Source organism: Berghia stephanieae, chromosome 6 (assembly GCF_034508935.2).
Source record: "Berghia stephanieae isolate SIO BIC M18660-M18661 chromosome 6, UCSD_Bste_1.3, whole genome shotgun sequence".
Lineage (NCBI taxonomy): Eukaryota > Metazoa > Mollusca > Gastropoda > Nudibranchia > Aeolidiidae > Berghia > Berghia stephanieae.
In genome coordinates, this window is record NC_088365.1 from 33,248,841 (window position 1) to 33,276,340 (window position 27,500).

Sequence of the window (27,500 nt, forward strand, 5' to 3'; positions counted from 1 at the left end):
GTCACAGAATAACGTCACTTTGTAGAAATGCATTTTTTTCTAACAATAATCCCAGAGCCTTAGAAGTCACATCTATTTCTTCCTGCTTCTCACTCAATCTTGAGATGTCTTGGCGAATATCAAACGTATACATATCTTGATGTTGTCAACTGTTGTGATGCCGGAGCGTTTTATAATTTATTTAATGTGATCAACGACATAATATCAGAAACAGATAACTAACAGAACAATAATGTCTTTAACTGACAATTGTTGTATTTGTAATTTAAGAGATTTCCAGTCATAACGCAAAGGACTCAAACCACTAAGTCGTCTTGTCATACTTTGAAGACTCTTTATTTAATAGTATACTTTTTATGTTCTATCTAGTCTGATTGTTGTGTACCAATTTGACCTCTCCCATTATATTCTTAACAAAGGTATCAATTTCGATATCAAATAACTGTACAGTTCGAAAAACAAAATTCCCATCAGAAAATACTTTGAAACACAGAAAAATGCCCTTACACGCACCTTTGTGACGCACCTTTGTGTATCTATAAATAAATAAATTAAGCCTCTTTTTTCATTTTGGCAAAACATAATAATATTCTAACTCAAATATCGAGGAAAACATGATAACCATTTGCTCGCCAAAATATCTTACACCTGTTTGGGGTCGTTTCAATCCATTAATAATTGAAGTAAAAAGTTCCTAGAAAAACGAAAAATTATCTTTAAAAACCAAAAAAATGTGTTTTGTTATTTATTGTACAGCTATTCGTTATTTGCACTTTACAAATTTGTTGAGGACGGTTTCATATTAAAATTGGAATAAATGTAAACAATACTTGTGCCTACAAAATTTTCATATTCGACGTCTAAAGGAGTTCTTAAGTTTATGTTTACAATATTGGTAATAAATAATGACTTATATTCTAAGATTTTGTCTTTGATATTCGTATGTGGACAAAACACCTACATAAGGAATATATATCAAGCTGATGCGTATTATTTATAAAATTGTTCGTTATAATTACCATTTACCCTAAATGTTTCCGAGTGTATATACGTTTTATAGAATAACACACACCTACGCTAAATGTTGGAATTTAATTAACCCTAGTATGTAGTGTACCATGAATAATAAATAACGCGAACAGCGTCGCGTCCTGTAACCTGTATGTAAGCATGCTTATCGAGGCATGATTAAATCTCTAGAAATGTCCTGTTAACAGTTTAATCGGTGAATTAGCTTTACCCTTGTTGTTTATCAAGACACTCATAAAATAATAATCGTGTGTTGTCTTTGTATTTACGAAGTTATTACCAGGTGGTAGTATTAATTTTTATTTGAGTAAAACGGAATTCTCATTGGGGTCCTTACACATATTTATGGAGGTATATTATCAACATATTTGGTACCCCGATATGTAATGGCACAGCGCCTAGTATCTCTCCTATAATATATGTGACCATCTTCTCAAACGGTATTATGTCAGGATGGTCGACATGCTAAAAAGTCAAAGTAAAGCCAAACTGATTAAAAATATCAAATGTTGGTTTTTGCCGTTCTAAAATATTATAATCATTCTCCTCAATAAAACATATAAACACAACCCAAGACTGGTATTTTTGGATGTAAATTCAATTTTCAGCATCTTAGTTATCCCGACATAATACCGTTTTGAAGAGATAGGTCACACGTGTACAGATTGGTCACATGTTCGATCTCTGGAGGCTGTCAAATTTCTTAACTGCGAAGTTCTAAATAAAGGATCAGTTAAACACAGCTTACAAATGTACGTTAAATTATATGGTTTAAAATGTCGCATGTGCATTAGAACTCATAAAGACAAAAGCTTCAACATAGTTAACCATCAGCAACCAACAGACATAAACATGAATAATAATATATTTGGTTTTGTTTTGAAGATTGATCAGCCCCGAAATACCAAGGTTTATACTATATCAAAAAATATCACCTTGATCGAATGGATCAAAACACGAAGAATACAATGGTATTTTTTTAACGTTAAGTTTTCTCATGATAAGATTTAGGATGGTAGCCATATTTAAAAATACTAATCATTTGAAACATCCTGCATGGTGATATAATATGATAAGAAAAATATTGTTGATGATGCTGGTGATGATGATGATGATGATTATGAAATAAAAGCATCGTCGTCGTCGTCATCATCATCATCATAACAACACAATATCACATAATTCATACATACGTAGAAGAAACAGGAACCCGGGCCCTTTTCTTCACCTCTGGCGCGGCGATAGCGCCGCACGCCAAACCCGTAGATTTGTCAGCTGTAAGATTCCCAATATCGTCATTACCCGAAAGAGCTGTGGCGTCGATATCCAACTTACTAATACAAGCACCAAGTAATCCTTTGCTAAGAAGCCGGGACTCAATCTCTAAAGATTCCGAAAATTTGGCTCTGGTCTTTTTGTTGTTGAGAAGAATGTAGATATTTTCACGTCTTCCCGGTGACATGGATTCATGAAGTCCGTCGATATAGTCTAAAACATCAGCTGGTTTCCACAATGTCATCCGTTCCCCTGAAGTCAAAGGTTGCAGGTGACAGTAATTTTCGGAATAAATCGCTGAAGATTTGTCTTGAGGATGATAGTGATGTTGATGATGATGTGGTGGCATACGCGCATGAGCAGAATCTTGTGACGTCATATGGTTTCCAAAAGTGTAACCTTTGAGTTTGGAAACTTGTGCGTAGTTTTGTGAGTTTTCAGTCGTGGTTGTGGACGTTGTGGCGGTGCTGGCGAGGATTGAGGAGGTTGAGGAATGGGGAGGAGGTGGGTTTGGAGGTGGAAGGGGTGGCGGTGAATGAGTTGGTGGAGGAATATGTTGTAGAGGAGGTGGGGGTGGGGGAAGAGCGGGATGACGTTCACCGGGAGTTGGTTTGTTGGCCGATTTGAGTTTGGATGATGTAGTTGTTGACAATGATGAGGATGATGAAGGAGAAGAAACTGAACCTTTGTGTTGGTGATGATGGTGATGGTGGTGGTTATGACTGTGGTGGCTGCTATGATGATGGTGTCGACGATTTGAGGATGGGGAGTTCGAATGGCGATGATGATGTCGATGACTACGATGCGAATGGTGGTGGCCACCGTGTTGATTTTGTTGATGGTTGTGATGAGGACTGTGGTTGTGACCATGAGGACTGTGTCTTGGACACAAGCGGTGATGATGATTTAAAGTTTCTTCAGATTGTTTCAATTTATTTATATATGTCCTTTCCGGAAGCGCGGGAGGTACGTCACTTTCCTCTGATGATGTTACGATTTGGGGGATAATGTTAGTTTCATCATTACCAAGTGAAAGGGTTGTGGTTAATTCTGAAGTTGTCGCTGCTGTTGTTGTTAAAGTGGTTTGTTCGTCTTGAATGACGTCATAAACATGTTCATCCTCAATACCATCTCCTTTAGTGGATGACGCAGGCGTCCATATTGTGTCCCATTCGACATAACCCCTAGAATTTCTTTTCGACATGTTTTTCATGTCCACACCACCAATCCATCCAGAGCAGGTTTTCCATTCTACGTAGCCACGACTAGGTCTTCTGTCTTTGCGCTTAATCCGTGTAGAAACCTTGGCAACATTAGGGTTCAGAATATTTTCCTTTGAAGCATCTTTACTATTTTCTAACGTGGTGTCCTTACAAATTAGATCAACAGACATAGCTCTAGCCCTCATTTTGGAAGATGGACTGCGTGTCATGGCAATATATTCATTGTCACTGCAAACCTCTCCATCGCTATGGGCGCCATTGTTGATTTCATCTTTTGTCGCTCCACTATCACTGATACTTCTCTGAGTGAGAATATCCAACACAGATGAAGGTTGAAGTAGATCGCTACTGGCTGAATTACTTTCATTGGCATTACGGCAATTGTTAAATGATTCGACGACAGTGGGTACAATTAAATAACTCGCTGCCTCCCAACTAACCTTTGGTTCTGAAAAAGTTTTAGCAAGAGCTGTCCGTTGCTGAATTGGTAAAAGATATTCACCATTGTCTTCGTATATACGAAGACCCTTTGATGCCAACATGGCTGCTTCTTGATATGTGATTACTTTGTGGGGTAAAAAATTCCGTAAACCTGAACAATGATTAAGATGAAGATTTTGCGAATTGGAAATATCACTCTTATGTTTATTCAATCCACCAGATTCTATGTTTAGATCATGTATGATATCGTGCATAGACTGACTGACTTTATCAAGACTTTTATGATTCGGCTGGCTATAACCACAAGAATACTTGGACGATTGTTTGCTTCGTGATCCACTGGAAAGGGAAGAGGATGGTAAACTATGGGCGCTATCTCTATCACTTTTCTGTAGGCAATCTTTGGGAGTAATTGGACTGTTATTAATACGGTTTCCTTGATTGTAGCTTCTGCTACTTTGATTAATATTGCTGTTGCAGTTTCTTGTGATACTTAGTTCAGAGTTGTTAAGTTGGATACTATTTTGTCCGATTGGACGAGGTGAGGTAGACACATCGTATTTGTCATCCGATAGAAGAATATTATGAGGATCCTCAGATATATTACGGCTTACAATGCGGTCCACTGATTTCAGATCTGATTTATTTTGGTTAAATTTGTTACAATTTTCGCCATTGGTTGATCTTTCCTTGTGTGAAATAGACTGCGTGTGACCAAAACGAAGACGAAGTTCTTGAACCGTTGATCTGTTATTAGTATTATTGTTCCTACTGTTTATATTACTTTCATTATTATTATTATTTTCATTGCCATCAAATCTATTGGTAATGTTGTTAGCAGTAGTAAATTTTCCTTCTTTGGTAAATGTTGCTCTAGAAATGGGATGTTCACTCTCATAACCACTGCTGCTCACGGAGTCCGGAGACATCTTCTTGGTGGCCGAAGCCTTCAAAAGTCTCGGAACTTCTAAACATGATTTCTGGTGGCGAGAACATTTTACAGTGTCTAGTGAACATGCGCACTGCTGGTTGTTTTGATTTGTTAATCCACTATCAAGGACAATCTGACAAGTGTCACTGGAATTAAACACTACTCCAAAGCCATTGGCACACGGTACACTATGTGAGGTACAATTATTATTTCCATTATTTTGAATCGACTTGTTCACAGAGCATGAAGTGGAAGGAGAATACGAAGAAGGGTCATTTCTGATGTTAGCCCTATCACTTCTTTGGTTTCTTTTATCATAACACGTATTGTTAACACTCCTCACTCTTTCACTTAGTCCACGTTCTTTATCGTCACAAAACACAGAAGAATTAACCTTCGACTCACGATTTGCTTGTAACGGAATCCGTATATCATGCAGTTGTTCTAAATCCTCATTAACCCTTTGATGACTAGAAGCAAAATAAAAGTGAGAATCTGTGTAGTCATTGCAGTAACTGTAATTGTCACTCGTACGCCTAGCGCTAATCCCCTGCCTCTCCTCGCCACTAACACGGTTTGTCGTAGTTACACCGTTTGTAGACACACCGCACGACGAGTGAGGCAAACTGATATCAATATTATTGTTATTGGCGAATGGAGCAGTGGTTGGTACAATCCCACACACAGCAGATAAAGATACAGATAAGCTACTGGCGTTTTGTATCTGCTGGCTGTGACTTGCAGTTAAAAACCTACACTCTCGCTCTATCTCTTTCTTATCCAAATCCTTTACGTAGTTTTTGTTTTCAGAGCCCTCGCTTGTTTCTGCCTCAGCTCTGTTTCCAACTTTAATTCGCGAGTCCGTGACCGCTAAATCGACGCCCGACGTAGTGGCCTCGCTCAAGTGTGTATCATCACCTGGCTCAGGTGGATTCAAATTATCATGACCTCTTTGTTCTGTCGATTCCGTATGGGGACGGGTGGTGTTATAAAGTACAGGTGGGGGAACGTCCGTCTGGAATGTCCCTGTCGTAAAGTCTTTATTGTTCTTCTCTATGTTAGAATTGTTACGGGATCTTGGCGGAAGTATCGGTTTGGGTGACAGTGAGTAATTACTGTTGAAATTGCTGCTATTACTGGGAAAATGATCGTTTAATTTATTGGGAAAAGTGGTTTCATGGTGCTTGTTGTTTGAATTGTTTACGATATTGTCTTGGGTATTCCTTTTGTTAGATGTATAGCAGGAGCTGCTCTGATTTAACTGATTGTTTAAGTTTTGATTCTGAAGACTTTGTCTTGGTGCGGGTTTTGGTGGGAGTGTAGGCGGCGGGGGCGACACAGAATACTGAGCGTCTAAATACGGTATTGTCCCGGTTTCGCTTGACCGATTTCTATTGTGAGTTGGTTTTAAATACCCAAAGGTGCTCGTGTCTAAGTCATCACACGATTTATTAAATTTATTTGAAGAACCATTGATGTCACACGGATGATAAAATACTACATCTGTATTTGTTGTAATAACGGCGTGTGTTCTAGCTGCTCTGTCTCTTTCAAATTTGGCACGAGGCGATTCTTTGTATAATGAATTTGTGGAATGATGTAGAGTGTCGTGTCTTGAAACAGAACACTCGTTTATGTTTAGCGACGTCTTAAGCTGCGTGTCCCTATCTGTATGTTCTATCTGGTTGCTGCTGCCTTGAGTATCAAAGTTATTATGTCGTAAAGTTGTTGCGACCTTTTTTGGCACTCGGTTGTGAAGGATCTCGAATTTCTGACGGGGGGTGATTTTCGGAGGTAATTGTTTCTCGCCAGCATTAGTAGCAATAGCATTCACCCTCGACCCAGCGGCATGTAATCCCGAGTCAGTAACATCTTGGCTATTATGTGAATCATGTGAATTAAGACAAGTGTTGGGAATGTCTTGGTTGTTTTCTCTTTCCTGGTGTCTCCTGACACCGTAACCAATACACTCCAAAGCTCCGCTTTGTTGTTGATAGTCTGCACCATAAAGGCTTACAAAAATGGATTTTTTTCCTGCCTCTTTTAGCTGGGCAGTGTAATTTAATGTTTCATTATCCTCGAAAAATTCTTTTTCGCCTCTTTTCTGATTGTATCTCCCAGTTATTAAATTACTCCTGTCTGTATTAATATTGAATGACTTGGAATCAGAATTCACAGTTAGGTTGTTGTCCACGGCGTCCGTTGTAAGCATATGTCGCTGTGACACCGCATCAACAGAACGATTAACTCCATCACCTTCTGCGAAACAATGTTTTTGGTCCTCCGAAACAAAATTGTCAAGAAATGTCCCTGATGTGTACGTTTTACTGCCGATGCGATTGCAATCTGGCCCCTGGATTTTCCCACTTCTTTTTGTTGATACCCCTTGTAAGAATCGTTCTTGCTTGACTGATTCTTCACTACGGACAATATTCAAAAAGTGACCAACGTTGTGTCCTTGGGGAAGCTGGACCGTTGAAGTGTGTGCTAAGCCCTCATACCCCCGTAACTGAGATCCCCTGCCCGTGTAACGGGAATTGGAAATTGTGTTTGAGGCAATGTTTGTTTTATTACTCTGGCCTACACTCCTTTCTTGCTGGTCTGCATCTAAACTTGTACAGTGGGGAGATATAATGGTGGTAGTGGCCGTAGTAACCGAATGTAGCGGTGCTGATCTATTCGATGATAAAATTGTGTTGCTGTCATTGATGATGAATTGAGTCTCAGTCCTCTTATGATCACCCCGAGGGGATAGAGCGTTTTGAACAACTTTTTTATTTATATCATGTCCAGTGATAGTGGTGTTATTTCTCTCCGATGATGTAACAGATCCATCCAAAACTTGTAGTACGTCGTCGAAAGATTTGCTGAGAAAAGATGAAGACTTCTTTGGATTAATGATATACTTGCTTCGATCTATGACCTCCCTTAGTTGAGTATTAGGGGAAGAGGTCACAGATAATACGTTAGTTTCCACACCATCACTATTTTTCAGATGTTTAACAATGGAATGAGAAATATGCGTTGTGGACGAAATTTTGGTGTCATCCAAAAAGTGAACTCCGGTTTGTTTCGGTGAGGAGTGTTGGCTCTTATATTTGTTCTGAATTCCACCACCCCCGCTTTCTCCGCCTCCTATTCCTCCTCCATGCAAAACTGACCTGCTCCCTTTGTTTACTAATATTCCCCTAATAGTCGGTTTAGACGTGGGGGCAGAATCGTTTGTATTGACACAGCCTTGGAGCCCCCTCTTCCAATTTTCAGTTTTAGAATCCGACACCAGTTGAGAGGTCACGTCCTCTGACTGGGTCAATAAAAACACGTCTTGTTGCTGCTGCTGTTGCTGATGCTGAAGAGGGATGGCGGTAGAAGATTGGGCTAAGAATTGTGCAAACTTTTTATTTTCTTCGACTGCAAATGATGACGACGAAAGAGTTAATTGTCTATCAGTTTCAAATTCTGAAGATAGAGATGACACCGAATGTTTAGTATGATTGACGTGAATTTTTTCCCATCTATTTACGGGACTTTTCTTTACATTATTACTTGGGTTACCGACTCCTTTCAAATGGTTTTCTGGATTGCTTTTGATATCACTCTTTTTTCTAGCTTTCCTCTGTTTTTGATTTCTTCCTTTTGTTCTTTCCTTACCTTTAGGATTAAACTTTGACACGACACCGCTTGGCGATAATACTGATAACTTTCTTTTGACTTTATTGCTGATTAAACTATTTTCCTTATTCGCAGCGGTGTCTGCACAACTTATTACAACACCCTGGTTATTATTTCCGGGAGTTATATCTTCCCAAACATCGGAAGAAACACAATGAGTGTCAGTCTGGTCTTGAACAAGAAACAATCGCACGCTATCACCTTCCCTTTTGAACACGGCACGTTTGGGATCACCATTTATCTCGTTACAGGTAGAATTAGGAACGGAACGTTTGCCATTCCTATTACATATTGTATTATCAAATTTCCCCAAATCTTTTGCCTTATTGTCTTGATCTTTGATAACGTCAACGCTTTTCAAGTTGCTAACTCCAAAATCACCGTCGCTTTTCACAACACCACTGACACCAAGACCGAGAAATGCAGTGCTATTGCTATTATCATTAGCGATAAAACCACTTGCAATTGAAATGGTTGAATGGGGCCCGTGTTGAATTAAATCCTTATCACAAATAGAATTAGAAGTATGCTTATTTACATATCTATTTCCAAAGATTTGAGTTGAATCACTTCCAATATCACATCCGTTAACGACATCAACAATAATTTTTTTATGGTCCGTAGAATCACTGAGTACAAACGTTTTATCGTTATTGCCCTGCGCTATGTTTGAAGAAAATCTAAGTAAAGAAGCAGGAGGATTGCTTTCATTGTTGTTAATGTTATTTGTGGTTACGCGTGTTGAATGGGAATTTTTAGCAGTGGCGTCTAGGGGTTCAATCTTTTGTGCATTCTCAACATTATTCCTAGAGACAGTAAACACTTCATTCACTTCGGAATTATTTTTGTGCAAAGTGGCGTCTTTATTGTTGGCGCATCCATCAATGTCGCCAACGTGTCTCCTTGATCCAGATCCGGTTGATTTAGTCTCCTCGTTTGAATTAAACCTATAATCTCTACAATTTGCTAATGTTGGCAATATTCTTGAATCTGTAGTGTTAAGATTCGAAAGACAAGATGAAGAATCAAGGCGCCTTGGAGTGTTGTAAGAGTCGATGTTGTCAACAATGTTAATAACGTTGTCCTCGACGTTGTTAAAACGTAAAGAAGGTATGGGTTGGCTATGAAATAATAAATGTGGACCGTTTTTGTGTCCGACTACAGACGTGTCGATGTCGCTTATTTTGGGGGCGTCGCTTCCCTTGTTGCTGTCCCAATCAAGGTTGCCATGTCCTTCTATTCGACCGTTAAGGTGATTCGAGTTTCTTTGGTTTATGTTTATGTTTGTGTTGTTTGAGTTATGAAAATGGGAAGGATTATGAAGATGGGAGGAAAGGGGGGAAGGAGATGAGGACGAGGAACGTGGAGGGAGAGGAGGGAGGGGGTGGTGATATTCTAGTTTACCTAGTAGAGGGCCTGTGTTTTCATGGCCCATACCTGTCGTAGTTGACCCATCCCTGATCAGAAATTGGCTAACTGGGATTTTTTGGTCTATGTTAACATGGTTGACACCGGTCGTAAGGTTTGTTTGGTTATGATGGTCGTGTTTGTATTGGTGTTGGTTGTAGCGGTTGTGGTGTCGATTTTGGGAATCGGTGGTAGAGGTAGAGGTAGTAGTTTTATAGTAGCTTGAGGCGGGGATGGTTTCATCTATTTTGGCAGTTGTAGTGTGGTGAATGTTGTGGTGGTGGTCTATTGAGGAAGAAGAGAATGGCAAGGAAGTAGTAGTTGTAGTGACGGTGATTGAAGATGGGGAGGTTGGGGAGGTGAGGTCGTATATTAGGTGATAAATTGGGCTAAGGGTCCCTGGGTTGGTAGTTGTGTATTTACGAGATGGAGCAGGAATGATGATGTCTCTTTTCTGATGGCTATTACTGCTACTGCTATGATGAGATAATTTATTGCTGCTGGAGAGGGTTAAGTTTGAGATGGTATTTTTGCTTGTCTTTTTGATACTGTCGTTGTTGACGTCAGTTTGATGGCTTAGCCTGTCAGAATGGATGGAGCGGTTGTCATGACTTGTCAAAGATTTATTCTTCTTCTGACCAGTAGGTTCATTATGTTGATCCTTGCCCCTGTTGCTTTGTGGCATAAATCTATGAGTTAAAAGATCATCATCATTATCTTTGACGTCACGGGGGAGATTATACGATTTGCCTCCCTTGAGAATACCTTTTATGATGACGTCATTTTGGGGATTCCCAACTCGTCTGATTAGAGGTATACTATGTTCTGTAGTTTGGTCAAAGCTCTCGGAAAGGGCTTGCAGGTCGGAGTTTGAATTCGGATTTCTTTTAAAGCTCGTTTGAGCTTCAGGAACTGCACCAATCCTGCTCATGTTGAATGTTTGAACGGGTAACACTCATTCTATTATCGCTATTCTTTGTGAATAATATATGACTGGTGCAATAAAAATTATACACGGGCAAGCTGTACTTTATCAATAATACAACATTTATTCACACTCCAAAAACGCATTTTTTCCAAGTAATTGAAATAATATTATTGCTGGAATCCTCTAAATTCGCTGAGCTTGTTGTACAAGCAATATTTTATGTCGACAACACCTGGCCCATACTTCAGACCACTATAACTTCTATTATCTACGGCTGATCAAAGACACTGGTCGGTATGGTTGGGTAGATAAGGAGATTATTTCAATCCTTCTACAAACTCAAAGTCGAGCGACTTTGGTACTTGGGCATGCATGACTATGAAGCAAGACATCTCGTTCTTCGCCGTTCTCTTTATAATTCAAAATATTACGCCACCGAAAAAGCTAAATGTTGTCATGCGACTATATGTTTTCTACATGAATGCCGACAAAACTACATCGTTTTTAAAGCTCTTTAAACACAAGTTTCTCCCTTTTTTGTAGTTCTTGTGTATTTCAACTTGTTTAAATTGGTACATGAGGACACGTCTATCGTCATCGGATCACCCGGCGGTGATCAAACCGTATATTGTAGCTCTATGTATTTTGTTCGTCGCTCAGCATTCATGTCCACCTTGAAACCAGTCACCTATGACACAGGATTAAAAGCCAGCCACTTTCTGAATGAACTGATCTTGAATGAGGGGCATGAAAGCGTGGACGATGGGGACTAGTAGCCATCCAAGCATGAAGACACAGTTGATGGGCAAGAGGAGGGGGGAGGGTTTCTCTTATACGTGTATAGAAAAGAGTAAGAAATGTCCTCTTACGTCACGGGGTACGTTATATTTTCTCACAAAAAGGAGAACAAACGAAGGATAAGTAATGTAGCCCAGAAAAAAAAAGTAGAAGTCCTTTTACGTTGTCGTTGTGATTAGTTTCCAGGTGAGTTGACGGATGAATGGACAATGGGTAAATAATGGCTGTCTGGGGACTGGACAGTTGATCAGTTAGACGTCTCAGTTTCAACACTGGGGTTGTAGGATTGTAAAAACAGTGGTGGCGTTGGCTACTACCAGCATTAGTTCTGAAACGACAAAGGTGAAAGCAAACCATGTAGCGGATATATTAAATTACTGTATTATGATATGGAAGAAAGTAAGGAAGAAATACAAAAAGAAGAAGAAGATAAAAAAAAAGATATTTCAATTATAGTGGGAATAGGATTTTTCGGATTGGTTTTTATAAACGCTATTGTAATTACAGAGATTTAAAATGTAGAGAGAATGACGGAGAGAGAGAGAGAGAGAGAGAGAGAGAGAGAGAGAGAGAGAGAGAGAGAGAGAGAGAGAGAGAGAGAGAGAGAGGTGGGGTGGCACTTGAAAATAGAATACGATCTTTGCATTTTGGTAAAGAGGCAATGAGTCAGCATCATCGATATCTCTATAGATGTTGCTGGTCAGCATAATATTTGAATAATGCACAGGAAGTTTACGTTTTACGCATTAGAAAAATAAAGTTACGTGTTAATGATATTGAATAAAGCGGATTTTGTATTTTTACACACGACCTGTTGGAAGAAATAGTATGTTTGTTTTTGTTTTTAAGGATTTTATGGCGCTTGCAACACATTTAGATTATATCAACACCAGTAAAAAGGAAGACAATGGGATGGTAAAAAGTTCTAAAATTACAATTAAAGCATCCAAGAAAAAGTAAGACAAAGGGGAACTGGGAACAAATAGGGATCAGATGTAGATTCCAAGAGCATACCATCAATGTACTTAGTTTGAGATCACCAATAAGTCTCAACCGGACACAAGCATGGTCCCCACTAAGAGGAATACACTCAAATACTTACATTATAAATTCAAAATAACAATAATAATAATACATAACAGAGAGATGATTTACAAGGGGCAAAATTATCATCTCCCAAAACAATAACTATGCATTTGACTGTTTCCCTCCCAGCCAGGATTCCGGCCAGGGCCAGGACAAAACCAAGTCATCTCATTCCAAGACAAAGACTGAATGCAAGTGGAAAACAGATATACGGGGATAGAAGACACAGTACCTCCCTGCCCACTATGAGAGGAAGAAATAGTATATTATGTCGAGTAATATATGAGTGTGCAAAGAGGATAGTAAGATGTAGAAATTGTATATCATAGTAGCAGTCATTCAAATGGACTCGGAGTTTATCCGGACAGTAGAAATTGCTCACTGCCCTTTAGAAAAGACGCTATGTATATCTGAATATAGTTCATTCCATATCTAATAGACATAGCTATCCAATCACTAATGGGTGGACAAAGGGGAAGGGGAGGGTATCACTGCATCAGGGATCACTATAAGTATCTTTGCTTGCGAGGCAAGTGCTCTACTATTGACCTATCGGGACAACTAACCAAAACGAAAGTGGGAGAGATTTATTTTTTCATGCAGATCTTGAAATTTGCAGGATGAAGATTTGGACAACCCGAAAGAAGTTGCAGATTTGGTCAATGCTTGGGCGCCAAAATATATTTTTTAAGTGTAAAAAATGGCTCTTTTGATGATGGTACTTTCCAAAATTACAATTGAAATGAAATTTTTGATGAAAAAAAAATCACGTTAAAAAAATTATATTCTATATTATTCTTTGATGTGAAATGTCATATGGCTTATAAAAATATGTATATATGTTTAACGTTCATTTATAAAAGTTCTCATAGTAACCTCCCCCAGAACCAAACACACACACACACACACACACACACACACACACACACAATACATTAAAAAAAATATCATTTATTTATTTACTGCCCTTTTCTGTGTTTTTTTTTTTCCCCAATAAAATTAATAAATCATATTTTCAGATTACATTTTCTCTAGCCCCCCCCCCCCCCCCCCCCCCCCCCCTCCCGCCAATCTTCTCTCCCCAACTGATTCAGACAAATCGCAACTCTTTTATAGCCATTGTTGGTGGAGAGAGAGAGAGAGAGAGAGAGAGAGAGAGAGAGAGAGAGAGAGAGAGAGAGAGAGAGAGAGAGAGAGAGAGAGAGAGTAACAAAGTAGACAGGATAGCCAGTACTACCATACAATGACAAAACGCTTCTTTCATTTTGGCCAGATAATATTATATCTTTACTTCCAATATCAATGAATTATGAAAACCCCCAATTCCTCAAAAAGTCACACATTCGAGATCTTTCTGAAGCCTCCGGTTTGAGACTTTTCGGTAAGTTGGAGATCATCTTAATCGATTACCTACCGTACTCTGGGAAAACACATATTTAAAAATTTGGTCAGAAAACTTGTCCTTCAAATATCGTTCCATTTAAATGACCCTCATCTAGGTAAAAATTCTCAAACCTGGGACTTCGCAGTCCCAGGTTTGAAAGTTGGTTTTTTTTTTGCCAAGATGAGGGCCAAATTTTAAAACACGAGTTTTTCCAGAGTACGACAGTAAACGGATTAATCGAATAGTTTTCTGGCCAAAAATGATTTTTTTTGTCCATGTATCTTAAGGTAGAGTGACATGGCAGACAGTAGACATGGAAGGAAGCGTAGTATGATTGACCTGTCATGTAGATCGAGCAAGCTGGCTGGAGATCTTTTGTGTGCACTTCTGAAGAGAGGTATTTTTCTGTTGGGCTTGTTATCATAAGCTTAGGTTGGTGCGGGCAGTTAAACAAAAATATTAATGGTTTTCTGCCGTTGGATTGCTATGTGTTTTATATTTCTACGCCGGGGAGACTATATTATTATATTAGTCTTGAAAAGGATTTGTATTGAGCACACAAAGATTAAGGCTGTTATGGCGATAAAATGATCGAGGTTATATGTAGCTATTGGTATTGCTACGTTTTATAAGTACTAGTTCACATTATAAAGTAAAAAACAAGTTGTTGTGTATAATATGGTTAAGGGTTGTTCCCAATTAGATGTAGACTCAGAATTTACTCCAACCCCAATAATAACCTCAAGATCTAGATATGATGAACTTAAAAAAAAAAAAAAACAAAAAAAAAAACAAACAACATTCTCTTGGTGAAAACAATTAGGACACCAAAGTCTATATTGTAACATTGTGCATAATCCGTAAATTTAATATAGTATTAGAACACGTCCAAAAAAAAAAAAAATAAATAAAATAAAAAAAAAAAAACCAAAAAAAACCCCCAAAAAATCGGATGCAGCAAGACATTTTTACCATCATTTTCAAGCAACAGAACCCATGATGATCATATGTCTCGACAAATGCTCATCGTGTATGGAACCTCATAAACCATGACCGTTACCAGTCGCCTAATGTTTGTAGACATTCGAGCTGTCGGATTGTTTTTATTTATACTTATAATTTTGGTTAGAAACCCCTTAACACAGTACTTGGTGAACTCAGGACGTAAACATGGTTTTCATAAAGCGTTTTTCGACTCACTACAAAAAGACAAACAATAAACTTGAAATTCATTAATTGTTTTGATTTTTGTCTTTGTCTTTGTTATAAGGATTGGACGACGCTTGAAACACATTTAAGTAATTTCAGCGCCAGTAAAAAGGAAGACAATGCATCGGTAACATTTTTATAGATTTACAATTAAAAGCGCACAAGAAAGGTAAGACAAAGCGAAAAGGCACAAATAGGGAACAGATGTAAATTTCAAGAGCATACTATCATGGTGAATGGTTTGAGATCACCTAAAAGTCTTATCCTGGCACAAACACAGGCTGGTCCACACTAAGAGGAAACACTAAAATGTTAAGAAATCAAATCATTAAAAAAAAATACAATACATAACAGAGATATGATTTACGAGGAAAACGTATCATCTCCCAAAACTATAACTATATATTCGACTGTTTCCCTCCCAGCCAAGAACTCCAGTCAGGGTCCGGACAAAACTAAGTAATCTCAATCCAAAACAAAGTAAGAAAGCAATTGGAAAGCAGATATAGGGGGATAGAAGACACAGCAAGTACCCCCCCCCCCCCCCGCAACTGCCCACTATAGGAGAAATTCATATCAAAAACATGTGACACTAAGGTATGCATGGCATTACATATAACATTTCAATAAATTGCCTTTAACTTGACATATTTTCAGTTCTCAGGTTTGCCTAAGAATTTGACATATTATAGGAATAACCAGTATGCCCTATTGCCAATAATCATTATTAAATCGGTGTGATTTAAATATTGAAAATTGATATGGATGAAAATATATAATTACCGTTCAGTTTGGTAGTTTCATCGAGGCCAAACGCCTACTATGATTTCTTATTGTATGGAGAACTAAAACTGTCATTATTCTAATTTCAAATTCACCTTTTGACACCCGGTTCATCCCTATACAACACCGATTTGAGGGGGTGGGCAATTGCCATTTATTCTTCTTATTTTCTTCTTATGGCCTTCCGTCACGACATCATAAGATATCGTAGCCTAGGTATTCCACAAAGGAATATAGATAATTCATCAAACAAGATGTCTGATATCAACAGGAGTCACCCATGTTGTCCAAGTGAGCAAATTGGGGGTTAATAATCTTGCCCAAGGAAAAATGCGAAAGTGCCTGAAACGGGGTTTGAACAAGGGACATTCCGGGTCACAGAGCAATGCCTTAACCACTCGGCCATTTCGTCCCCCATTTTTTAATACCACACAAAAACTGGGGAGACAACCTTTAGCTATGAAATGTGTTAATAGTAAACAAATTGTATTAGCTTCCCACAGGCCTTATTGTTTCTGGAATGAGTAATTCCACATTGGCAAAGACTCCCACCCCCAACCCCGCTCTTCTTAATGTAATTTTAGCTGAATAAACGGGGTTACTCGTGTGTATTGTACCATTATTTTATCATTCCACATACACACACACGCACACATACACACACTCACACAGACACACACACACACACACACACACACAAATAGAAGAATTAAGAGATGAAAACGTTATTTTGTGACAAGCAACGAAAATGATATTATGCACAAATAACACTTTCATCACGAACAAAAGGAAGGTGACTCTTTGAGCCGATGTGTTCTTATTTACAGGTCTGATAACCCAAATTAATCAAGTCTCATTGTTGTACTAGAAATCTTCTCAAACCAACGCAAAATATGGTCCATTACAACAATGTCAAAACGAGCCCATAATTGCGTCCGGCTATCAGACCTGCAAATATGTGCACGTCGCTTTCAGCCAATCGGGATGTTATGTATATTATGCAAAAGCTCCCCAGAGAGTGCAAGGTAGAGATACTACAGATTTATGTCCTGAATTAAGTGTACTGTGCAATGAATAATATATAACGTGTAAGGTATAGAATATAGTGCCTTAAATAAAAGGAGAACGAACAAACAAAAGCAAAAACAAAACAAATAAAAAAAACAAAACAGCAACAACAAAAACAAAAACAAAAGCAAAACACAACAAGTACCAATGGACTTATTTTTCTGACATCTTTACTAACATTCTTTTTAGCACTGCAGCTCAATATCTATAATAATATAGACAGCTAAGTCACTTTACCTGGAAAATAAAGGAAAATGCATCGATAGTATTCCTTCCAAATAATATCACCGCCATTATTATTGTCATTATGAAGTACTATGGGTACTAGAAAGAATGGGACGACGAGACGGCATAGTTTGGTGGGGTAGGAAAGAAAGAATTAGTGGAATTCCCATGTAATGACCAAAACAAGACAATGCCCACTTAGTGCTTAGTGTCTTCTCGTGGAAGAACACACAGCAGATCATCCGGATAAGAACGACCCTCGAGGCATTGTTTGACCAATAAAGGTATTTTATAGAAATCAATCCAACTGCTTTTGGTCACTTGAGAATGTATCTATATTTATTATGTCTGCCATCGTGAGCAATAATAATAGAAGTGAGGTGTGTAGCAACATGCTATGAATTAAATTAAGGTTTACGTATAAATATGAAATGAATCAGAGATTCTGATATTATATACACGAGTTAAAGAGTGAGTTTTTCAATATATTGTTCAATACACACTAATATATTCAAATTTATTTATAAAAGAAATAAATAGAATAAATTCAATCACTTAAACGAGGGCAGGATTTTATTTTTTTCGACTCACATAGAAAAAGGATGGAGTCAAATAAAAACTAGTCTTAATATTGAAGTATGCACTCCTTATCTTCATCATCTTCATGATGATGATGATGATGATGATGATGATGATGATGATGATGATGATGATGATCATCATCATCATCTTCTTCTTCTTTTTATTTTTTGGTCTCATTATTTAACTATTCATTAACTCATTTGAAACGATGAGATAAGTTCAAAGAGACTAAAAATATAAATATGTAATAGTCTTCTTCTCCAAGAAAGGATCATTTGAGTCAATTAGTCTGCTGTGCTCTCAAAAAATAAAAAGATTTAATAAAAAAACAAAACAAAATAAACTTGGCCAGAAAATTGATCTTTCAACAACAACAACAACAACAACAACAACAAGAACAACAACAACAACAACAACAACAACAACAACAACATCAATAATAATAATAATAATAATAATAATAATAATATAATAATAATAATATAATAATAATAATAAAATAATAATAATATATATAATATAATAATACATTATTATTATTATTTATTATTATTATTATTATTATTATTATTATTATTATTATTATTATTATTATTATTATTATTATTATTATTACTATTATCATAATTATCATCATCATTGTCGTTATTGTTATAATTATTTTTATCATTATTATCTGCTATATCTTGCATGGTAATGTCTGCCCCAATCACAATGAATCGTGATATAATGTTGTGTAAATGTTGGCAAACACAAACGAGTGCCAGCCTATATAATCATATTTTAGCCGGTAGACTAATTTCGGAGCAATCTCTAATCATGCACATTATCACAGAAACCATACGTTTTATTTTGATAATATAGTCAATACCCGATATTAACTCTTAAACGGCGAGCCAACATTTTTTCCTTCTCATTATGTAATTTATCCCCTATCATTTGTCTGATTAAAGTCGTATCGTTTGGTGTCATCACATCTTCACTTTGCAATTTTATGTCCACTTTAACTTAAGTACCCATTTTTGATCCTGCAGATCATTTAGAAACCTCTTATTGATGCTGTAGCTGGACAATTATTCAATATATTATTTTTATAATCCAATTGCTATAATAATATGATGCTTAGTCGTTTTCGCAAAAATGATTGGGTCGATCGTCATAACATAGTAGTGTGAGAACCATAAGAAGCTGCTGCTGCCAAAATAAATTCTAAGTAGCATCGCTATTACTACCCTCTTGTTGAGGTCAGAAATTTTTTAAACTCTGCCTGCAAAGGATTAATCAAGCTCTGTATTTCCTTATCACAGAAACCATACAAGTTAGTTTTATTTAGTTATAGCTCATACCCGACATTAAGAGCCTTTCATCTCGCTTCCAAGGCTATCACAAATCAACAACATTATATAATAACTCTGATAAGATTGAGATAGGACATCAAAAGACAGGAGGGGGTCCATTGATTTATATAAAATAAATGCGACACAGGTGGGAAGCTTTTGGGTCAATATTATTATGGGGAAAACCCATTCTAGCTGCTTGGCTGGCTCAATTACAATGAAGACGTGGTACCTTTTGTACAGTGCCTTCAATGCTTCGATGACGGTTTCATGGGAAAAGCAGTAAATGCAAAGAAAGGAATCACGATTCCTTTTTTCTGTCCTCACGCGATTTGCTGATCTCATTTAAACGTCGATTAGGAATGAGATAATGATATCATTTGAAAAGGTGGCTATAAAACATAGCATAACATAACATAACATAACATAACATAACATAACATAACATAACATAACATAACATAACATAACATAACATAACATAACATCACATAACATTACATAACATAACATAACATAACATAACATAACATAACATAACCTCACATAACATTACATAATAATCATCATTTATATTATCGTGACCAGAATCAGTGCCACACACGAAAAATTATCATCAGGAGATTTGATGTTCGATTCCTTGTTAAGGAAGGTTGATTTGTCTGGCACTGCTGCTTATTCACCTTTCTGCATTTATTTTGTATAAATCGATCGACCCCCTCCATCTTACAGAAGTGTCTGCTCCCAAATTCTCACTTTCACATTTTTTAAAATTGTATTAATCGGTAGGCCAGATAACTACCATCGATATCAGTGTGTATTGGGTAACCACTGTGGCCTGGTTCAATTTGGAGTTTGGGCTAAATATTGATCTTAAAGAAAAAATAGTAACTTGATTTTGGTTGCACAAATAGCCGAAATGCTTCTCTTTAAGGTGGGGGAGGGGGGGGGGGGGGGGCTAAAACACATTTGTCGATATCTACATCGATTTCACTTATTATAATAAATAACATTTTAGAGTTCGTTCGACAATGGTCATGGGATCAAAAGATAAACAATATAAAAATGGGACAGCTTTGCGTTCTCGGAAGACTATACTACTCTCTGCCTTTAAAATTAAACATTTGTCTATTTAACAAAGGGTTTAAAAAATAACCCTATTCGCCTCGATGAATAAAACACGATGCATAGACAATTAGGTTCAAGTTGTCAAACAAACGTGCGTCAGAATTTTCAAACGTGCGTCAGAATTTTGAAAATGAATTGGAGGATGAAATAAAATAATGTCCATTAGACTAAATGAGTGACAAAAATCGACCAACTTCATAATCGAGATTGTGTATTGGACATGCAAGGAATGTATCCAACACGACGTACCCAGATTCTTAAGGTTTCTGACTTTTGGCTTTAAAAATTAGCGTAAAATTTGTTCCACACAGGCTTTTCAACAATAAAGTAATATGATTTATCAGAAATACAATGTTAACTAGATAAATTAGGGATTAAATATTTCAAAATAGCTGAAAAAATCCTTTCTCTTCTCCTCCTCCTCCTCCTCCTCCTCCTCCTCCTCCTCCTCCTTCTTCTTCTTCTTCTTCTTCTTCTTCTTCTTCTTCTTCGTCTTCTTCTTCGTCTTCTTCTTCTTCTTCTTCTTCTTCGTCTTCTTCTTCTTCTTCTTCTTCTTCTTCTTCTTCTTCTTCTTCTTCTTCTTCTTCTTCTTCTTCTTCTTCTTCTTCTTCTTCTTCTTCTTCTTCTTCTTCTTCTTCTTCTTCTTCTTCTTCTTCTTCTTCTTCTTCTTCTTCTTCGATGCATATTATGCCATGTCATTCATCTCACGTGCGGTGCAAACATGACCTATTTCATTTTTCCTTGCGGCTACTTGCGCCTTCCAAGGCTTAGACGGTCCTAATAACTCCTACCAATACTATTGGCCAGTCGACTGTATCAACAACGAAGTAGCAGCAGGAATAATCCAACTTCAAAGAAGACTTCAAACAAATAGAGACAAATTCAAAGGAAGCCAGTCGTAACTGTAGTTGTAGAACAAGAGACAAGTTGAAACACGGCGTTATTCTGTTACTGTTATTGTTACAATAAAAGATAAAACAAAGTTCAGTCCTTACTAATACCAGATTGAGACGAGTGGTTACATATTATACCTTCCCTTTAACCTGGCTGTAATAAATATGCTGACAGTGTGCAGTTTATTGTCAGATTTGAAATTCCAAAAACGCTCAACACTTTGGTTGACTTTCCATGAGTACGGAAACACGTACAAGCGACGTCACTATTTCTTGGAACCTTCTGTGCGCTGTGACTCACTACGACAAGCGAGTAATCACATATAAATTCTTTTATTATTAATTACATCGTAGAATACTAGGATTGATTTGTATAAGGAAATTATACAAGTCAGCGTAGATATAATTATATTTCTTCGTGAACTTCAGAAAATAAAAAATTCTATCAACGTGATGTTAACCAGTTAACTTTCGTACTCTGGAAAAAACACGTATTTAAAAATTTGACCAGAAAACGAATCCTTCAGTTATCGATGTAAATGACCCGTATCTTGGCAAAATCTCTCAAACCTGGGACTTCGCTTAAATCGATCGATATATGAAGGATTAGTTTTCTGGCCAACATTTTAAATATGTACGTGGTTTATTTTCAGAGCAAGTCAGTTAACTGGTTAATGGCTAGATTCACATAACGAAAATGCTAGGTAGTATAGCCTGTAGACGGAACGAAATTGACGACACTCGGTTCTTTGTTGTTGTTTTCAGACAGCCATTTTGGTGATTACTTCTCACTAAATTATATTATTTAAGACTATAGACGGCCAAGGTTACACACTTTTATGTGTTGGATTGATATATTTTAGTCGGCCGATGTTGCGAGTATTTAACCTAAACGCATAGTATCAATACCTATATTATTAAGAACTCTTTGTCGTCTTGCCGTCTGCCAGTATGTCTGTCTATTTTCACGTCGGGACGTGACAGACTTACGCCATACAAAAATAAAATACAATCCCCGAGCCACACAAGAAAAGATCAGAGAGCTAGACCTTCACCGGAGTTCATTCATGTAGGGGGGTTGAGGGAAGCCACACACGGGCAAACATGACGGTCGGCGTGTGAATAAATATGAGACTTTACCGATGAAAAACACGCTTATACACAAGTCTTACTGAAGAGCAAAGCACACAAGAGTTGCTTTATTATAAACTCAAATCGGTTCTTGCTCTCTTTCTTTTTCTTTGAGAGATGGCTTACTTCTTAAACAGTGGGTAGTAGGAATTTTACGTAATAACTAATTTGTACTTTTCTCAACACTGTGGAAAATACTGTATGGAATGGAAATCTGTGTGAAATTAATACGCGGTTCGGTGGTTAAATAAATTATGAAGAACTGTTGAGCGCATTGAACATTGTAAAAATCAGATAAAGTGATCGGTATGCAGCAAAAGCATAAGCCATCGCTAATACAATATTGCAATATTATCAGTAAGCCCTCTGAATGACTCAGTTGATTCTTCCCTCCACCTCCTGTAGGTAAATAAATAACTAAATAAATAACGAAATAAATAAATAAATAAATAAATAAATAAATAAATAAATAAATAAATAAATAAATACAAAAGCAACATTAAAAAATGAAACAAAGTGTTTTTAAAGAGACAGAACAAAACCTAATCAAACAAAAAATAAACAAACTATAAAGAACAAAACAGCAACAAAAAAAACAAAACAAAACAAAAAAAAAACCACCCAAAAACAACAAAAAAAAAAACAACAAAAAAACACAAAAAAAAAACCGAAAGCAAAAAAAAACAAACAAACAAACAAACAAACAAACAAACCAATGCAAATAGTTTGTATCGCTTTTAAAAATGAAACGCATGTGTTTTGCATCTAATCGTGATGACTAATCGTGCAGCACAGATGACAACCCAACCTTTTATCATATCAAAAGGTTATGAAAACAGATGAAGACGTGCATCTGTTTCTCCTCAAGTCGTGCAACCGAAATGCTGAAAAGCTCCTTTTAGTTGTTTATTCATTTTTTTTGACATATGAGAATGAGATAATGAAGTCGAAAATATTTCTAGGAAATATGCAAGTTTGCTCCGATCTGAAATGTTGCAGCGTGGCTCAGTAATATGATCTTTACTTCGAACCCGGAATGTACTGAGTTTGATCAACGATGGGAGAAGGCCCTTCTATTATTTTTGGTTCGACTATCCGGCACGCTGTGTGGCCTTGAGCGAGTCACCTGGCACTAGTTCCCTTTTGCGGCGCTGCACTGCAGCTGACGCCTATGTTATCCTAGTCTTCACTTGGAATAGACCCCAAAGACAAATTTCTCCTTGGGGATAGATAACGAGAATTTTCATACAAATTTATACAAATTTGTAGGCCGAGTCGCATCGCTGTCACTGCTTCCGTGGGGAAGAAGGTTGACTAGGTCTTTACTTATTAAAAGAGTAAAACAATGAGAGAAGCTGTGGCTTGAAAGAGATTTACTATTGTAATCATGGAAACTGCTTTTTGAAGAATCATAGTATAGAACCATTTACTGTACCTTTCCCCCGTGTGTTTTTCAATTTGCAGTCATGAGGCAGCCGCTTGACTTGTGACCTCTGTTGGTCTCGAGTTCAAGTCCCGCTCGGTAACAGTTAAGCCCCACAAAGCATAGGTTCGAATTCTCTCATCACTGATTTATTCTTGTTTGTCTGTTTCCTTTTTTGCGGTCCTAAATTATCACGCCCCCCCCCCCCCTCACCACCCCTTTCTGGGTTATTCTATTTCAAAACCCAAACATAGACCACGAAGTAAGGGTCCTTTGCGTGTAACCTTGACCTTGAAAATAATCCGCAGTACATACTTACAATGACTCATAGAATCAATAAAATGGAATCAGCCGCGATAAATATGGCGATACAAGTTTGATCAATGTTATGATCATTATTTGGTAAGATTAAGAGCAGCATAAATTAAAATAGTAATTTTTACTTAAAAAAGGGGGAAAAAAAGTAAAATAAGTTTGCACATTAACTATTCCATTTTCAAAGGTTTTATCTTGTTTAATGCTTCGCAGGCCTAAATCGTTTCCCTCAGCAAGCAATATAGAATCAAATGCTTCGTGATACAAGTAATTCATTTGACACCAAACAAGTCAAAACAAGTCACCCTTATAGTACTATAGTCATTAAAATATAACCCTCGCTGCTCGTATGTAGGTCCTCATTTACACGTGAGTTGGGGGTAAAAGTATATGTAAAATACCTTACCCAATGATTCAATGCAAGAACTAGAATTTTGCGATCAATGTTACCCATCTAACCAATGACCACATTCAATGTCGTTTGATATGTAATGTTATGACGAGAAAAGCCATCCCTTTCGTTAACAAACGTACCTGTTTATTTTTATAGTTCTCAGACTGACACGACTGATTCTCTCATCGTACTCAGGTGTAAATAAATAAAATAAAATAAATAAAATTCCCTTTATTCATCCTCAAGGGGAATTTGTCTTTAGGGTCTATTCCAAGGGAAGACTGGAATAACCTAGCCGTCAGCAGCAGTGCAGCGCCGCAAAGTGAGCTAGGGCTAGGCGACTTGCTCAAGGCCACCCAACGAGTCGGGTAGTTGAACTCGGTGCCTTTTTGGTACGAAGCAAAGACCATACCGCTCAGCCACGTTGCCCCCAAATTAGTACCTTGCCGTTTACATTAATCACATTCTCTCATCGTACTCAGATGCAAACAAGCACCTGGCTGTTTACAGCATTTTCTCTGTCCGACAAAAAGAAAAAAACAAAACAACAACAACAAAAAAAAAAAAAACAAAACAAAAAAAACAAAAAAAAACAAACAAAACAAACAAAAACAAAAACAAACAAAGTAACATCGCATAATAGGCGACATGTCTCGTCCTAATATGTTAATTGTTGTTGTTTGCCAGGGATCCATTGCAAAACCCTTTGAGCACGTTTGGTGGATAGTGTGATATGGGAATGCTTAAGTTTAAGTTTATACAGTTACAAGCTTGTAATTCACGATGTCCCATTCCACTCTTCAAAACAATGACTCATATAAAGATCGATATAATATTATAACAACGTGAAATAAGATTATATTATTATGGCCAAAGTTGTTATCGTTTGTATTCAGCGAGTCAACAACAGATTGATGAAGATGTAATATTATGTTGAGTTGTGAGGCTTAGTGGTGAAAGTAGGTTAAAAGTTTACAACTAATTTCGGTGCTAACGTCACCTTCTATGCTTGGCTGACTCATATAATACCCCCCCCCCCCTCCCCCACCGTTTCCAGCCCTCACCATTTACCCTTGGTTTCACACGTTAAATATCTTTATATGCACATAAGCTCACGCACGCATGCGCGCACGCGCGCACACACACACACACACACACACATACATACATACACACACACACACACACTCAAGCATAGATACATAATATATACAATCACACTGAAGACGCTTATGCACGACATTCCGAAAGGTAAACAAACTCACACGCGAACAGCGAGACAGGAGTCGGTATGTATAATTTAAAAATAAATAGATGAGCTAAGCAAGACCATTTTAAAAATGCTGCAGCTAGCAAAGAGTTCCATCTGAGCTATTTCAATATGTGGAAGCGTTTGCAGATTTCAGATAATATATGAAGAACCCTAATTCGTATTTAAAACGCGTTTCTTGTATCTACGAAGTAAAGTTGAAAAAAAATAATAAACAAAGCAAAACCATTAAAAAAAGAAACACACACACACACACACACACACACACACACACTCAAAAACCTCCATTAAACTAGACCTTCGGAGCCATTTGGTCCGTTTTTCCTTAGATTATTCGGTTTCTGTAACGTTCAACAACTATTGTTTGCCACCTTTTGGACAAACGCCAGTCTATCACACAGTACTTTTCGCCAAATCACAAAGACCCAACTATCCAATGCCAATCAAGCCGGTACCAGTTTTCCCTTCGTCGAAAAAAGAAAAATGTAATAGGGCCTCAATGTGTTATGTCTAGCACAATACGTTACATGCTACCGTGGGTTTGAGGTCCCACTTAAGCGCACATTTATTGGACATTGGGTTATAAGAAAGCTCACTTTTAAAAATTCTTATTTATCACAATGATTTATCATAATTTGTGTATTTCAGTCCTTTTATTTTTAAAAATCGGGAAATAACGAGTGAAACATCTCATTTTAAGTCCTCTTTGTTTAATGATAAGCTGAGCGAGGTAAATCGACCTCATCTTTTTTGCTTGAGTGGTCTGACAAGTAATCGATGTAATCTACCTCTGACAGGACAATAATTAATGGAAAGGCCTGGTGAAGGTCAGTCATCCTGCCAATTGAGTTTTATTTGAAATAAAATTTTATTCTATTTCTTATTTGTTGAGGTGTTACAGTTACAGTATGAAAATTTCAAATTGTTTTTAAACGAGGAAAAACTGAATATTGTGATGAGAGAGAGAGAGAGAGAGAGAGAGAGAGAGAGAGAGAGAGAGAGAGAGAGAGAGAGAGAGAGAGAGAGAGAGAGAGAGCTCATTTAAAGAAAAAATAAAAAGATTTATAACCTTTACTATCATTTAGCCGGTGTCGTTAGTTAGTTGAAAAGTGGCTAAAAATGACGAGATGCATTAATTTTAAATCTGCAATGAAAGTAGTCTGCAAAACCGCAACGTGTACAGAGGGAAAGGTATGAGAGAAGAGCTTCTTGGTTGACAGGCTTGGACTTAATTCAATATTATATTATTGTACATACAACGCTTTTCAACATGTCCCTGAGTTGTCTTCATATCTTAATGAAAAAGTTGGCAAAATTTAGAAAATAAGATAAATATAATTATTTAAGTAAGCTGTCTTAAGTAAAGTAAGAGCTGTCATAAGAAAAAAAAAAGAAAAGACAATCGGCCGTTCGATCTCAGAGATCCTCCAAAATTGATAATTTAGAAAAAGAGCTTATTATCTACTCTGCAATTTTTGCACTGGGTGGGAAATATTGTGCGCGAGTTTGCATCATGTACGTGAGCTTGAGTGGATGTAGTGATACGAGTAGGTATAAAACGATCCCCC

The 27,500-nt window shown here is 37.2% G+C and overlaps 1 protein-coding gene across 1 annotated transcript in view; it reads right to left on the bottom strand.

Moving 5' to 3' along the window:
• LOC144974907 (uncharacterized) overlaps positions 1-27,500 on the bottom strand; it is a 72,757-nt gene that overhangs the window by 581 nt on the left and 44,676 nt on the right. The window contains exon 3 of the mRNA XM_078918385.1: positions 1-12,032. This exon is cut by the window's left edge and continues 581 nt beyond it. Coding sequence (XP_078774511.1) covers positions 2,213-10,909 — 8,697 coding nt within the window. The 5' untranslated portion in view covers positions 10,910-12,032 and the 3' untranslated portion in view covers positions 1-2,212. The remainder of the gene's footprint in view (positions 12,033-27,500) is intronic.